Source organism: Narcine bancroftii, chromosome 5 (assembly GCF_036971445.1).
Source record: "Narcine bancroftii isolate sNarBan1 chromosome 5, sNarBan1.hap1, whole genome shotgun sequence".
In the NCBI taxonomy this organism is placed as follows: Eukaryota; Metazoa; Chordata; class Chondrichthyes; order Torpediniformes; family Narcinidae; genus Narcine; species Narcine bancroftii.
This window is the reverse complement of record NC_091473.1, coordinates 41,385,427-41,399,642: the sequence shown is the minus strand read 5'-3', so window position 1 is coordinate 41,399,642 and position 14,216 is coordinate 41,385,427. Positions and strand designations below refer to the sequence as shown.

At 38.0% G+C, this 14,216-nt stretch overlaps 1 protein-coding gene across 1 annotated transcript in view; it reads right to left on the bottom strand.

Moving 5' to 3' along the window:
• Nucleotides 1-14,216, bottom strand: part of ippk (inositol 1,3,4,5,6-pentakisphosphate 2-kinase) — a 78,928-nt gene that overhangs the window by 18,455 nt on the left and 46,257 nt on the right. Inside the window, exons 7-8 of the mRNA XM_069937243.1 lie at nt 5,678-5,736; nt 3,320-3,392 (exon numbers count right to left, since the gene is read on the bottom strand). Of these exons, the coding sequence (XP_069793344.1) occupies nt 3,320-3,392; nt 5,678-5,736 (132 nt within the window). The remainder of the gene's footprint in view (nt 1-3,319; nt 3,393-5,677; nt 5,737-14,216) is intronic.

Sequence of the window (14,216 nt, the reverse complement as noted above, 5' to 3'; positions counted from 1 at the left end):
CTCTGCATACCAAACTGCATGAGTTTTTCATGCTCTGCTGGGACCAAGGAAAGCTGCCTCAGGACCTTCGTGATGCTATCATCATCACCCTGTACAAAAACAAAGGCGAGAAATCAGACTGCACAAACTACAGGGGAATCACGCTGCTCTCCATTGCAGGCAAAATCTTCGCTAGGATTCTCCTTAATAGACTAATACCTAGTGTCGCCGAAAATGTCCTCGCAGAATCACAGTGTGGCTTTCGCACAAACAGAGGAACTACTGACATGGTCTTTGCCCTCAGACAGCTCCAAGAAAAGTGCAGAGAACAAAACAAAGGACTCTACATCACCTTTGTTGAACTCACCAAAGCCTTTGACACCGTGAGCAGGAAAGGGCTTTGGCAAATACTAGAGCGCCTCGGATGCCATCCCCAAGTTCCTTAACATGGTTATCCAACTGCACGAAAACCAACAAGGTCGGGTCAGATACAGCAATGAGCTCTCCGAACCCTTCTCCATTGACAACGGTGTGAAGCAAGGCTGCGTCCTCACACCAACCCTCTTTACTATCTTCTTCAGCATGATGCTGAAACAAGCCAATAAAGACCTAACAATGAAGACGGTGTTTACATCCGGTACCACACGGATGGCAGTCTCTTCAATCTGAGGCGCCTGCAAGCTCACACCAAGACACAAGAGCAACTTGTCCGTGAACTACTCTTTGCAGACGATGCCACTTTAATTGCCCATTCAGAGCCAGCTCTCCAGCGCAATGTCCTGTTTTACGGAAACTGCCAAAATGTTTGGCCTGGAAGTCAGCCTGAAGAAAACTGAGGTCCTCCATCAGCCAGCTCCCCACCATGACCACCAGCCCCCCCACATCTCCATCGGGCACACTGAACTCATAACGGTCAACCAGTTTACCTACCTCGGCTGCAGCATTTCATCTGATGCAAGGATTGACAAAGAGATAGACAACAGACTTGCCAAGGCAAATAGCGCCTTTGGAAGACTACACAAAAGAGTCTGGAAAAACCACCTGAAGAAACACAAAGATCAGCGTGTACAGAGCCGTTGTCATACTCACGCTCCTGTTCGGCTCCGAATCATGGGTCCTCTACCGGCATCACCTACGGCTCCTAGAACGCTTCCATCAGCGCTGTCTCCGCTCCATCCTCACATTCATTGGAATGACTTCATCACCAACATCGAAGTACTCGAGCTGGCAGAGTCCGCAAGCATCAAATCCATGCTGCTGAAGACCCAACTGCGCTGGGTGGGTCACGTCTCCAGAATGGAGGACCATTGCCTTCCCAAGATCGTGTTCTATGGCGAGCTCTCCACTGGTCACCAAGACAGAGGTGCACCAAAGAAGAGGTACAAGGACTGCTTAAAGAAATCTCTTGGTGCCTGCCACATTGACCATCGCCAGTGGGCTGATCTCGCCTCCAACCGTGCATCTTGGCGCCTCACAGTTCGGCGGGAAGCAACCTCCTTTGAAGAAGACCGCAGAGTCCACCTCACTGACAAAAGACAAAGGAGGAAAAACCCAACACCTAACCCCACCCACCAATTTTCCCTTGCAACCGCTGCAACCGTGCCTGCCTTGTCAGTCACCAACGAGCCTGCAGCAGACATGGACATACCCCTCCATAAATCTTTGTCCACGAAGCCAAGCCAAAGAAAAGAAAAAAAAGAAAAAAAGGGACCTGAGGAGTCCTCTTGTAATGGTTTAAGAAATCATGTCGGGCATAGTTAAGGTAGGTCGTCAATCTTTGTCCAAGGGTAGAAGACATATCCACCACCCTTTTTGTGGACAAACTTGCCTCTCAAGACTCCTTTATATGGAACAAACTACTAGTGGAAATCAGAGTGGTGGGTATAATTACAAAATTTAAGATATTTCAACTGGTTCATGGACAGGAAAGGTTCAGAGCAATATGGGCTAAGTACTAGTATGAGCTCAGGAAGGCACCTTGGTTGTCATGGATGAGTGGGCCAAAGTGCCTGTTTTCATGTGTATAATTCTGACTATAACCTCAAAGTCACTATTCTAAATTGTGTTTTGATCTACTGACTACTTAAGGGTATACACCTACTGTTCACATAGAGCCTTATATGTGCCTCTTAATTTTGAGATCAAATTAATATCAATTTGCTGTGTCGTTTCAAATAGGCAAGTGAAAATAGGTTTTTTTTTTCCAGTTGCAACAAATTCTAGCTCCTTAATTTCATAAGAAATAATGGGGATTATTTGAACAAAATTTACACTTTGTATTTTTAAAGGTTCCACGCACAGCTTTCCTGAATAAAACAATGTTCAACATTCTTCTCAAATATGAGCAGTTTCAAATAACAAATAGCCAATGAAAAGGCTCAGAAACAGCCGATGGATTGCGTAAGGTAAAAACATCATGAGTTGGGACCGGAGAAGGAGTCACCCCGTACTAAGGAGTAACAGGATGCAGGTGTGACCTTGTACGCTCAAGATAAGTGTGGCAATAACAAGATGATGTGCAGCAGACTAACAGAGAAGGGTAGCAACAGCTTATTCATTGGACAATGTAATGGTATGATAATTTACTAAGTGCGTGTCCTGAGGTATAAAAAAAACACCACTTGCTGATATCGGGAGAATGCGCCTTCTCCAACTAACACTGTTAGTTACAAGTGTTACAATCCGGTAATAAAGAACCTTGATTTCGACTCAGTCTGGTGTCTGACTCTCTCATTCTCGAACAAAGCAGACCTAACAATTATCTGAATAATTTTAAAGTTCTTCTCATCTAATGGTTCTGACAGAAAAAACAGCCAAGATGGACACAAAAGATATACAAAAAATGATTGAGAGAAATTTATGTTATTTTCATGATAAATGGGAAAATGTAATGTGAAAACAAAACAACAAATGCAAACTGTTCACCAGCCTCACACCCCCCACCCCCCTGTCCCTAAAAATTAGATGCATCAAGTTGTCAGTTGGGTGGGGATTTTAAAAAAAACACATAGCTCTTGCTCACATTTTGTTACATTAAGCTTTTATCGCAGTCAGTCCATAGGCAACTGCCAGCTGCCATGATTGAACTGTTTGGGGGGAAAAAAACCATCAATGTGAGCTGCTACAGACCAAAGTGTTCCAATGATAAAACAGATCACATCACTTGTTTATAATTGTCTTTTCCAAATCAACTGTTTATTATTCTTCACATATGTAGCTAACCTGAAACCTTCACACAGAACTTAAATCTTAAAAATCTACATTCTCTGTTTGGATTCATCTTTAAAAGGTAATATTTCTGTTTGTCTTCAATGCATTTAATCCAAGTGCAATAATTTACCTTAAAAATCTTTAAATTGTTCTGAGGGTCCTGCAACAAACTTTTTAAAGCAATGTGCATTCGCTGTTTGTTCCTGTAAAATTCATGTAAATACAATAAATTACACAATTTACACATCTAAAAAACATTAGTTCAAAGGTTTCCTTAAAAATCCATATACATCTAACAAAGAACAAGTTTAATTCAAAGTCATTTGGAGAATATGCCCTGATCCAGTTATAAAAGTTCTTGTCACACTGGGACAGATCTAATGTCATCCTGAGAACACAAACCACCTACCCCTATATCATATCATTTTTTACATTACTCATAAGGAACAAAAGTCCAGATTGCATTCAAGAAAGATCCATTTACTGCCATGTAATAAATACAAAAAAGTTTAATTTTTGCTTGTCGGAAAGTCAGGCCAAGAAGCACCCCAAGCATAGCCAGTTACCCAATATCCAATGATAATGGATACAGCCTCCGTCCCATCGGTGAACCCAAGTTTGAATCTCCGATATGATCATAAAGTTGATAGGACCCTTACAAATGCCAGTCCTGATACCTGGTTCCCATGAGGCAGTCTCCAGCAGCTCACAGCCTTGGAGTCCCTCAGCCGTCAGTCTCGAGCAACCCGCAGCCAGTAGGAATCCTTCACCTGCTAAACCCTTGCTAGTCTGCTGTCATGGACACTTTCCCTATAGGGTCCTCTCCCAGGCTTCTCATCAGCAGGGGGTGTTCTCCTCATCTTGTGCTGTGCACTGGTTACTGATTGCCCAGAGGATGTGACCTTCGTGGTCCACTTCCAAGTGTGGGCACCACGATCTTGGGGACAGGCCTCTGTGTTTTCACAGATATTTAAAAAGAAAAACACACCTAGCTCCTTCTACAGGCATTTTCAAATCTGTAAGGAGCCATCAGCACCACAAGAGGGCAGTACGACCCCGTGGAGAGGTGGTGTGTCTTTGCTCCCTTCTCTCCCAGGTACACGGCAGTTTTTTTTAAAAACTGTCCAGAACCATCACTTGCATTATGGTCACACCTGCACTTGTGCACAGCAAACATGGAGAGCCATTCTCACTGGCTTTCCGCACTAAAAACCGGCATCATCTCTGGTGTCATACTCAAGAGGCCCTGGTCCCAAAAGCCACCTTTACAACTGTGCTAAATTTAGTAGCATTCAAATGGGCCTGACCCCTCTGGTCATTAATTGCACGCAAATTTTTTAAAATTTAATATGTTAAAAACATTAAATTTCTTTCTCATTGATTCAGCTGGTTGGTACTAAATCACTGACGTAAGTCAAGAATGGAATGAACTAACAAGCTCAACCTTCCAAATGTGTCACAAGGCTACTTCAACTACCAAATACCAATCCAAACTGATACAATGGGAATGAACCATCAGTTCTTGAGTATTATTCTAGTATCCAAATAGATTGTGAAGGAATTGATCTGGTATCTATCAATATTTCCCCTACTTTATGGGTGAAAATAACATTAGGTACCATTACTGCACAGACCCTTGACCTGGATTGTATTTTGACCTCTGGCTTTATTCACAGTTTACACATTTTTCTTTGTAACTGTATGGATTTACACCTGGTGTTGTTTTTCTCCCACATCTCAAAGATGGTAGCTAAAATTGTCACTAATGTTGGTGAGAGGCATACAAATTCAGGGGGAGAGAAAGGAAAAAGTGGATGGACATACAAAAATAAACAGGTGACATAAAAATCAGTAAACAAGAAGTCTGCAGACAATGGAAAACTGGAGCAAGGTCTGGAGAAACTCAGTAGTCCAAGCAGCATCCGTAGAAAGCGATGGATAGTTGAAATTTTGGGTTGAAACTCTCATCAGGTTGCTGCCTGACTCACTCAGTTCCTCCAGCACTGTGTTAGAGATGCCTTGAGGTTGAAGGAAATGCTCTGAGGGGTATCATGGGATTCCTTGACTAAATAGCCTCTTAAAAAGAGACCCAACTAAGAAAAATGTGGCTAATTTCACTTTGTCAATCAATGTTTCAAGATCCCATCAAATTCCAAGAAACTTGTTGAAATAGAACTCCTCTCCAATCACTTTCAGTAACCAATAAAACAGCACTTGGCCCGAGTATTTTTTTTGTCCGTGCCATCCAATTTACATCCCATTAACCTACACCCTAGAACATTTTGAATAGTGGGAGGAAACCTGTGCCCCAAAAAAAACCCACGCAGACACAGGGAGAACGTGCAAACTCCTTATGGCCAATACAGGATTCAAACCTAGGTCCTGTCTCAATCACTGGTGCTATAAAAGGTGTTGCGCTAACCACTATACCATCCGTACCTCCCTATTCTATGTTCTGAAGGGATGCTATTCAGAATTTGAACCTTACCCTGAAAAAAGGTCAAGAGGGCAATATTTACTAATCCTCTTCCATTTTCCATTAGCCACCTGTTAAAAAGAAAAAGTGGTGAGATCTTAAAATATCAAAATCAATACATTGCCCACTCGAATAATTCAATAAAAATGTGGTTTTAAGAACATTTTTATGCTAAAGTTAATTTCAAATTTACAACAAAATTATTGTTCCTAAAAGTAACAGCGGACACAAGCCAAACAATTTCACTTTTGTCAACTATTATAAGAAACGAGACAAAGGAATCAAAAATACAGGAAAAACTCTGGTCAAGCAGCATTTATGGATAGAGAAAAACATTTCAGGTCAAAGACACTAAAATCATAACTGACAAAAAGAGAGCAAATTAGTCCAGATAGTAGAGAAGTTGGGAGGTACAATAGAAGAAACAATTGCCAGATAATCGATGAATGATACAACTATAAATTGGACAGTTAAGCTCCTTTGTGCAATATCTTGATTATTTTGAATTGCTCACTGACTCAATACAGCAAAAGGCTGTGTTTTGTGTGCTATCCAAGTCAACTCATACTTGGGAACAGCAAGTAGTGCAATAGGAAAATTAAGTGTTTACAAATGAGATCCATTCAAAAATCTGATAATAGAAGGAAATAAGTTCCTTGTAACTGGATTTTCATGCTTTCAAGCTCATTACTCTTTTATCTGGCAGAAAATGGGAATAAAGATTGTGGCCTACAGGATAAACACAGCATGCCAAATTTATATAAATGAACCAAAACTGAGAAAGGAACTACAAGTAAAAATAGTCAATCCTAGTATTAACAAAGAAAAAACAGTCATCTGAAGTTGAAGAATTCTTATTTGCTCTCTCTCCAAGATGCAAGATATTCAACCTGAAATGTTTCTTTCTCAGGCTGCCTCATCTACTGAATGTTTCCATCATTTTCTGTTTTTGTGTCAGATATTCAGAACCTAGGTAAACTTGTACATTTTCAGATAATGCAAAGAACTGAGGCATAAACAAGAATTTAAGACAAATCTGGATGAAATAGCTAAATTCTGCATAATGGATTTTCAGATCTGTATTTATCTGGCAATTTTATAAAACCAGATACGCTTAAAAAAATGTAGCATATTCCATTTAATATACACAGGCACCTAGAAGTTCCTATCATGGGTAGTTGATGCAAAAAAAATGTTTACCTTTTTAACAGTGTACCTTCTGTTACTATTCTCTTGTTAAGAATCTTGTAAGAATGGAAATAGCTCTTTTACTATTGATCCTTCACTTTGTCCGTAAAATTACACTCAAACCCCCAGCATCCAGCACTAATAGCTGATAAAATGAATTTGCCGGTTACCTTTTTTTTATTATTTTTTTAATTTTTCACACTATAAACCACATTGATCAAGATATATACATATTTCTTTTCAAATATATACAGTGTCATTTTCTCTCCCCTCCCTCCTCCCATCCCACCCTCCCTACCTCCCCCCCATCCATTTAAAGTACAAAATCAAAGATACATTAAACCAGTCAAACAATGTTGTCACTCAATAAAAATAAACAAGAAATTCCACTGAGTCAATTCTTTTCATTTCCTTCTCCTTCTGTCATTTTAGGTGGTAGATGTCCCCGGTAGGTTTTCTCTATTGTGTTTCATGTATGGCTCCCATATTTGTTCAAATATTGTAATATTATTTCTTAAATTATATGTTATTTTTTCTAATGGAATACATTTATTCATTTCTATATACCATTGTTGTATTCTCAAGTTATCTTCTAATTTCCAGGCTGATATAATACATTTTTTTGCTACAGCTAGGGCTATCCTAACAAATCTTTTTTGTGCACCATCCAAATCAAGTCCAAATTCTTTGTTTTTTATGTTACTTAGGAGGAAGATCTCTGGGTTTTTTGGTATATTGCTTTCTGTGATTTTATTTAATATCTGGTTTAGATCTTCCCAAAATTTTTTCACTTTCTCACACGTCCAGATTGCATGAATTGTTGTTCCCATTTCTTTTTTACAATGAAAACATCTGTCAGATACTGTTGGGACCTATTTATTTAACTTTTGAGGTGTAATGTATAGCCTGTGCATCCAGTTATATTGCATCATACGTAACCTCGTGTTTATTGTATTTCTCATAGTTCCAGAGCATAACTTCTCCCATGTTTCCTTCTTTATCTTTATGTTTAAATCTTGTTCCCATTTTTGTTTAGTTTTACCATTTATTTCCTCATTCTCCTTTTCTTGCAGTTTAATATACATATGTTATAAATTTTTTGATTATCATTGTGTCTGTAATCACATATTCAAAATTACTTCCCTCCGGTAACCTCAGACTGCTTCCCAATTTGTCCTTCAAGTAGGATTTCAGTTGGTAGTATACCAACACTGTATCTTGAGTTATATTATATTTATCCTTCATTTGTTCAAAGGATAGTCATTTATTTCCTGAAAAGCAATTTTCTATTCTTTTGATCCCTTTTTTCTCCCATTCTCTAAAGGAAAGGTTATCTATTGTAAAAGGGAGTAACTTATTTTGCGTCAATATTAGTTTTGGTAATTGGTATTATTCCTTTCTACGTGAATCTTCTTCCAAATATTGAGCAGATGATGTAATACTGGAGAATTCCTACGTTGTACCAATTTTTCATCCCATTTATATAATATATGTTCAGGTATCTTCTCCCCTATTTTATCTAATTCTAATCTAGTCCAATCTGGCTTTTCCCTTGTTTGATAAAAATCTGATAGGTACCTTAATTGTGCGGCTCTATAATAATTTTTAAAGTTTGGCAGTTGTAAGCCTCCTTGTTTATACCATTCTGTTAATTTATCTAGTGCTATCCTCGGTTTCCCCCATTCCATAAAAATTTCCTTATTATTTTCTTTAACTCCTTGAAGAATTTCTCTGTCAAATGTATTGGCAATGAAATAGGTATTGTATCCTTGGGAAAATGTTCATTTTAATACAGTTTATCCTTCCTATTAGTGTTAGTGGTAAGTCTTTCCAATGCTCTAAGTCATCCTGCAATTTTTTCATTAGTGGATAATAATTGAGTTTATATAGATGGCCGAGGTTTTTATTTATTTGTATACCTAGGTATCGTATTGCTTGCATTTGCCATCTGAATGGTGATTCTTTCTTAAATTTTGAGAAATCCGCATTATTCATTGGAATTGCTTCACTTTTATTTGCGTTAATCTTGTAACCCGACACTTCTCCATATTCCTTCAATTTCTTATGTAATTCTTTTATTGATATTTCTGGTTCTGTTAAGTATACTATAACGTCATCTGCAAATAGACTGATTTTATATTCCTTCTCTTTTATTTTTATCCCTCTTATTTTATTTTCTGTTCTTATCAGTTCAGCTAGTGGTTCTATAGCTAACGCGAACAGTGAGGGAGATAGTGGACATCCCTGCCTTGTTGATCTGCTTAAGTTAAATTGTTTTGATATATATCCATTTACTGTCACTTTTGCCAATGGCCCCTTATATAATGCTTTAATCCAATTAATATATTTCTCTGGTAGGCTGAATTTTTGTAGTACTTTGAATAAATAATTCCATTCTACTCTGTCAAAGGCCTTCTCTGCGTCTACAGCAACTGCTACTGTTGGAGCTTTATTTCCTTCTACTGCATGAATTAAGTTAATAAATTTACAAATATTGTATTTTTTTAATAAATCCAGTTTGGTCTATTTTTGGTGCATAGTCGGCTAATCTGTTTGCTAATAGTTTAGCTATTATCTTATAATCTGTGTTAAGTAAAGATATTGGTCAATATGACGCTGGTGCAAGTGGATCTTTCCCTGTCTTTGGTATTACTGTAATTATTGCTGTTTTGCATGAATCTGGTAAGCTTTGTGTTTTATCAATCTGGTTGATTACTTCCAGGAGGGGAGGAATTAATAAATCTTTAAATGTTTTATAAAATTCTATTGGGAATCCATCCTCTCCTGGTGTTTTATTATTTGGTAGTTTTTTTTATTATCTCTTGTATTTCTACTATTTCAAGTGGTTCTGTTAATTTATTTTGTTCCTCTATTTGTAGTTTTGGTAGTTCAATTTTAGTCAAAAATTCATCTATTTTCCCTTCTTTCCCTTCGTTTTCAGTTCGGTATAATTGTTCATAGAATTCTCTAAAGTTTTCCTTAATTTCTTTTGGATTATATGTAATTTGTTTGTCTTTTTTCCTTGATGCCAATACCATTTTCTTAGTTTGTTCTGTCTTAAGCTGCCATGCTAGAATTTTGTGCATTTTTTCTCCTAGTTCATATTACTGTTTTGTCTTCATTATGTTCTTCTCCACCTTATATGTTTGTAGTGTTTCATATTTTATTTTTTTATCTGCCAATTCTCTTCTTTTAGTTGTGTCTTCCTTCATTGCTAATTCTTTTTCGAAATTTACTATTTCCCTTTCCAACTGCTCTGTTTCCTGATTGTAGTCCTTCTTCATCTTGGTTACATAACTTATTATTTGCCCTCTGATGAACGCTTTCATTGCGTCCCATAGTATAAACTTATCTTTCACTGATTCCGTATTTATTTCAAAGTACATTTTAATTTGTCTTTCAATTAATTCTCTAAAATCCTGCCTTTTAAGTAGCATGGAGTTTAATCTCCATCTATACATTCCTGGAGGAATGTCCTCTAACTCTATTGTCAATATCAGGGGTGAGTGGTCCGATAATATTCTAGCTTTACATTCTGTTTTTCTTTCTCTGTCTTGCATACGAGCTGATAACAGGAATAGGTCTATTCTTGAGTATCTACCCGAATAATATGAATATTCCTTTTCCTTTGGGTGTTGTTTCCTCCATATATCCAAAAGTTGCATTTCTTGCATCGATTTAATTATAAATTTGGTTACTTTGTTCTTTCTGTTAATTTTTTTCCCAGTTTTATCCATGTTTGAATCCAAATTAAGGTTGAAATCCCCTCCTATTAGTATGTTCCCTTGCGTGTCTGCTATCTTCAAAAAAATATCTTGCATAAATTTTTGATCTTCTTCGTTAGGTGAATATACATTGAGTAAATTCCAAAACTCCGAATATATCTGACATTTTATCATTACATATCTCCCTGCTGGATCTATTATTTCCTCTTCTATTTTAATTGGTACATTTTTACTGATTAATATAGCTACTCCTCTAGCTTTTGAATTATATGACGCTGCTGTTACATGTCCTACCCAATCTCTCTTTAATTTCTTGTGCTCCATTTTTCAGTAAATTTAGCAGTTTCGTCCTTTTGATTTGGTTATGTATTCCGTTAATATTTAAAGTCATATAGTTCAACGTAGCCATTTCATACTTTATTTATCTTTCCTTTCCGTTTCCTCATCATCACCTTTCCTTCTTATGCATGTCTGCTTTCTTGTTTTGAACACTTTATAAGACAACATTTCTAAAACATCAAACATTTCCCTTATTCTCCTATCTAAAATTTCTTTAACCCCACTATCCCCTCCCCTTCCTGGGTTGCCCTTTATCCCTTGTCAGGCAACCACATCTCCCCTCTCCATTTGGATTTGCGAATTCACTCGCAAGCTTCAACTGATTTCGCAGTGACCGTAACTCCTCCCCACCCAGCACCCCCCAGAAAATATTTCAATTTTCAGATATAACAAAGGTCATTCTCTTAATTCCCTCCTTACTTCCTCTCTTCCCTTTCATTCCCTTATTAATTCTTATCTATACTCTATATATTTTCCTTTAAAAACGGATACACTCATGTACACACACACACACACACACACACACACACACACACACATACCCATATACACACATACATATAGTTTGTGGTCATTTTTACTCCCGTTACGTCTTCATCTCTCTGCCTGTTTTGTAGTTGTCCTGCAAATTTTCGTGCTTCCTCCGGATCCAAGAATAGTCTGTTTTGCTGCCCTGGAATAACTATTTTAAGTACCACTGGGTACTTTAGCATAAATTTATATCCTTTTTTCCATAGGATCGTTTTTGCTGTATTAAACTCCTTTCTCTTCTTCAGGAGTTCAAAACTTATGAATGGATAGAAAAAAATTTTTGACCCTTGTATTCCAGTGGTTTTTTGTTTTCTCTTATTTTTTTTCATTGCCTTCTCCAATATATTTTCTCTTGTTGTATATCTTAGGAATTTTACTAAAATGGATCTTGGTTTTTGTTGTGGCTGTGGTTTAGGGGCTAATGTTCTATGTGCCCTTTCTATTTCCATTTCTTCCTGTAATTCTGGTCTTCCTAGGACCCTGGGGATCCAATCTTTTATAAATTCTCTCATATTCTTGCCTTCTTCATCTTCCTTAAGGCCCACTATCTTTATATTATTTCTTCTATTATAATTTTCCATTATATCTATCTTCTGAGCTAACAGCTCTTGTGTCTCTAACTTTTTTATTAGATTCTTCTAATTTCTTTTTTAAGTCCTCTACTTCCATTTCTACTGCTGTTTCTCGTTCTTCCACCTTGTCCACTCTTTTTCCTATATCTGACATGACCATCTCTAATCTATTCATTTTTTCTTCTGCACTTTTAATTCTTCTTTTTATTTCACTAAATTCTTGTAATTGCCATTCTTTTACTGATTCCATATATTCTTTAAAAAAAATATATCCATTGTCTTGCCTTTCCCTTCTTCTTCCATTTCTCTATCTTCTTCTTCTTCCTCTGGGTTGGTCATCTGTTGTTTCCTTGTTTTCTTTTTACTCTCTTCTTTCTTGTTCTCTTTATTTTCTATGTTTTCTTCCTGTTGTTGTGTTGCAGCTGTCATTCTCAGCTGTGGAGATCGACTCCTCAGCTGGTCCCCCCTCCCGTCAGTGTTTTTTTTTCATGCGCGGTTGCGCACTTTTACTTGGCTCTGCGAGCCATTTTTGTAGTCCCGAGCTCGGGACTTCAACTGACCTTAGGGAGCGGGCTTCTCTCTCCGCGGCGGGCCTCCTCGGACAGGTAAGGCCTTCGCCTTCTTCTTCCGACGTTCTTTCTTCTTCTCTTCTTCCCGTTACTTTCGACTTTTCTTTCTTCGCTGCCATTTTCTTCCCACCTTTACTTTCACTTTGTTTTAATTTTTATGTTTGTGCCTTTATGTTTTGTGTATTTTTTTTTTAAACTTTTCCGGAGAGGGCTGGAGTTCCCTGACCGGTCACTACTCCATCACGTGACTCCACATTTGCCGGTTACTTGTTGCATGATTGGCAAGCTAATTGCTAGGGGACACCAATTTTAATCTTCTGTATTTTTTTATCTATTTAACATAATAATAATAACATAACAATTTACAGCACGGAAACAGGCCATTAGGCCCTTCTAGTCCGCACCGAACCAAACACCCCTCTCTAGTCCCACCTCCTCTGCAATTTTTTTTTGTTGGTTGCTTGAATTTCTGGATAATGATGATTTTACTATATTTGATAGCCTTTATTGGAGCAAAATTGAAAAATGATCAACAATGTACACTGGTGTCAACATTAAAGAGGATTAACAGACAGAATAAGGTAGAGCAGCTACACTATATTAATAACAGTTGACATGACAGCCAAAGTGAAAAATACTTTGATCAAATCATGGTACAAGAATTTGCATGGAGATCAGAAATAGATGGAGTCACTGGTGAAAGTAGCCTCTCAGCTACTTAACAGTAGCTAAGCTATGGAAAGAAGTATAATTCAATAAACAAAAGGGTTTTAATTAAATTTGTTTCATAAATAATCAACAGATTTAATCTTCAAATTGATTGTAATAAAGTATTTGACAGGGTTCCCCAATCTATATACACCATGCCACCATTCTACCTTGATCAATTTGTTTTGTTAGCTTCTTGAAAAACACAATCTGGCTCGTGAGACATGACCTGTCTCTCTTAAAGCCATCCTGACTATCCCTGATAAAACAATAGGCCATTTCAAACTACCATGCAAAATGGGTTTAACTGGGCAATTTGCACAGTAAGCGACCCAGTTACATGGCAATTTGAAAGGGTCCAACCAGATCCCTGACCTACCTCAGAGGTGGTCAGGGAACCCAGTAAAACTTAACTGGGCATCCTGCTCCAACAGTTTGAAAGGGGAAATGGCTGATCCAGTTACTCTGCTGACCTCAGCACTTGAGCATCCTTGCTAAGGTGCCACTTCCGCAGGGCTGGGTGGGGGGGGGGTAGAGAGGTCGCTGCCACAGAGGGGGAGATTCGCAATGTGGCAACTGACAGGGGAGGGTGAGGGCAGAGAATGACTGCCGACAGTTCACGTGAATGCGTGACGCATCACTTACCACGCCATCACAGGTGTGGGATCCCCCTTAAATCACTGGGTTGGTGATTAAATGGGTCCCAGGAGGGCTACCCAAGTGCTACAATTTGAAAGGAGCTGACGGTTTCCAAATGCTGGTAACTTCTGTCCCTAAGAATCCTCTTCAATAGATTGCTCACAACTGATGCAAGGCACACTGATCTACAATTCTCAGGATTTCCTATCACCTTTGTTGAACATTTTCAATCCTCTGGTACCATTCTCATCACTGGAATGGATGCAATCTCTTCCCAAAG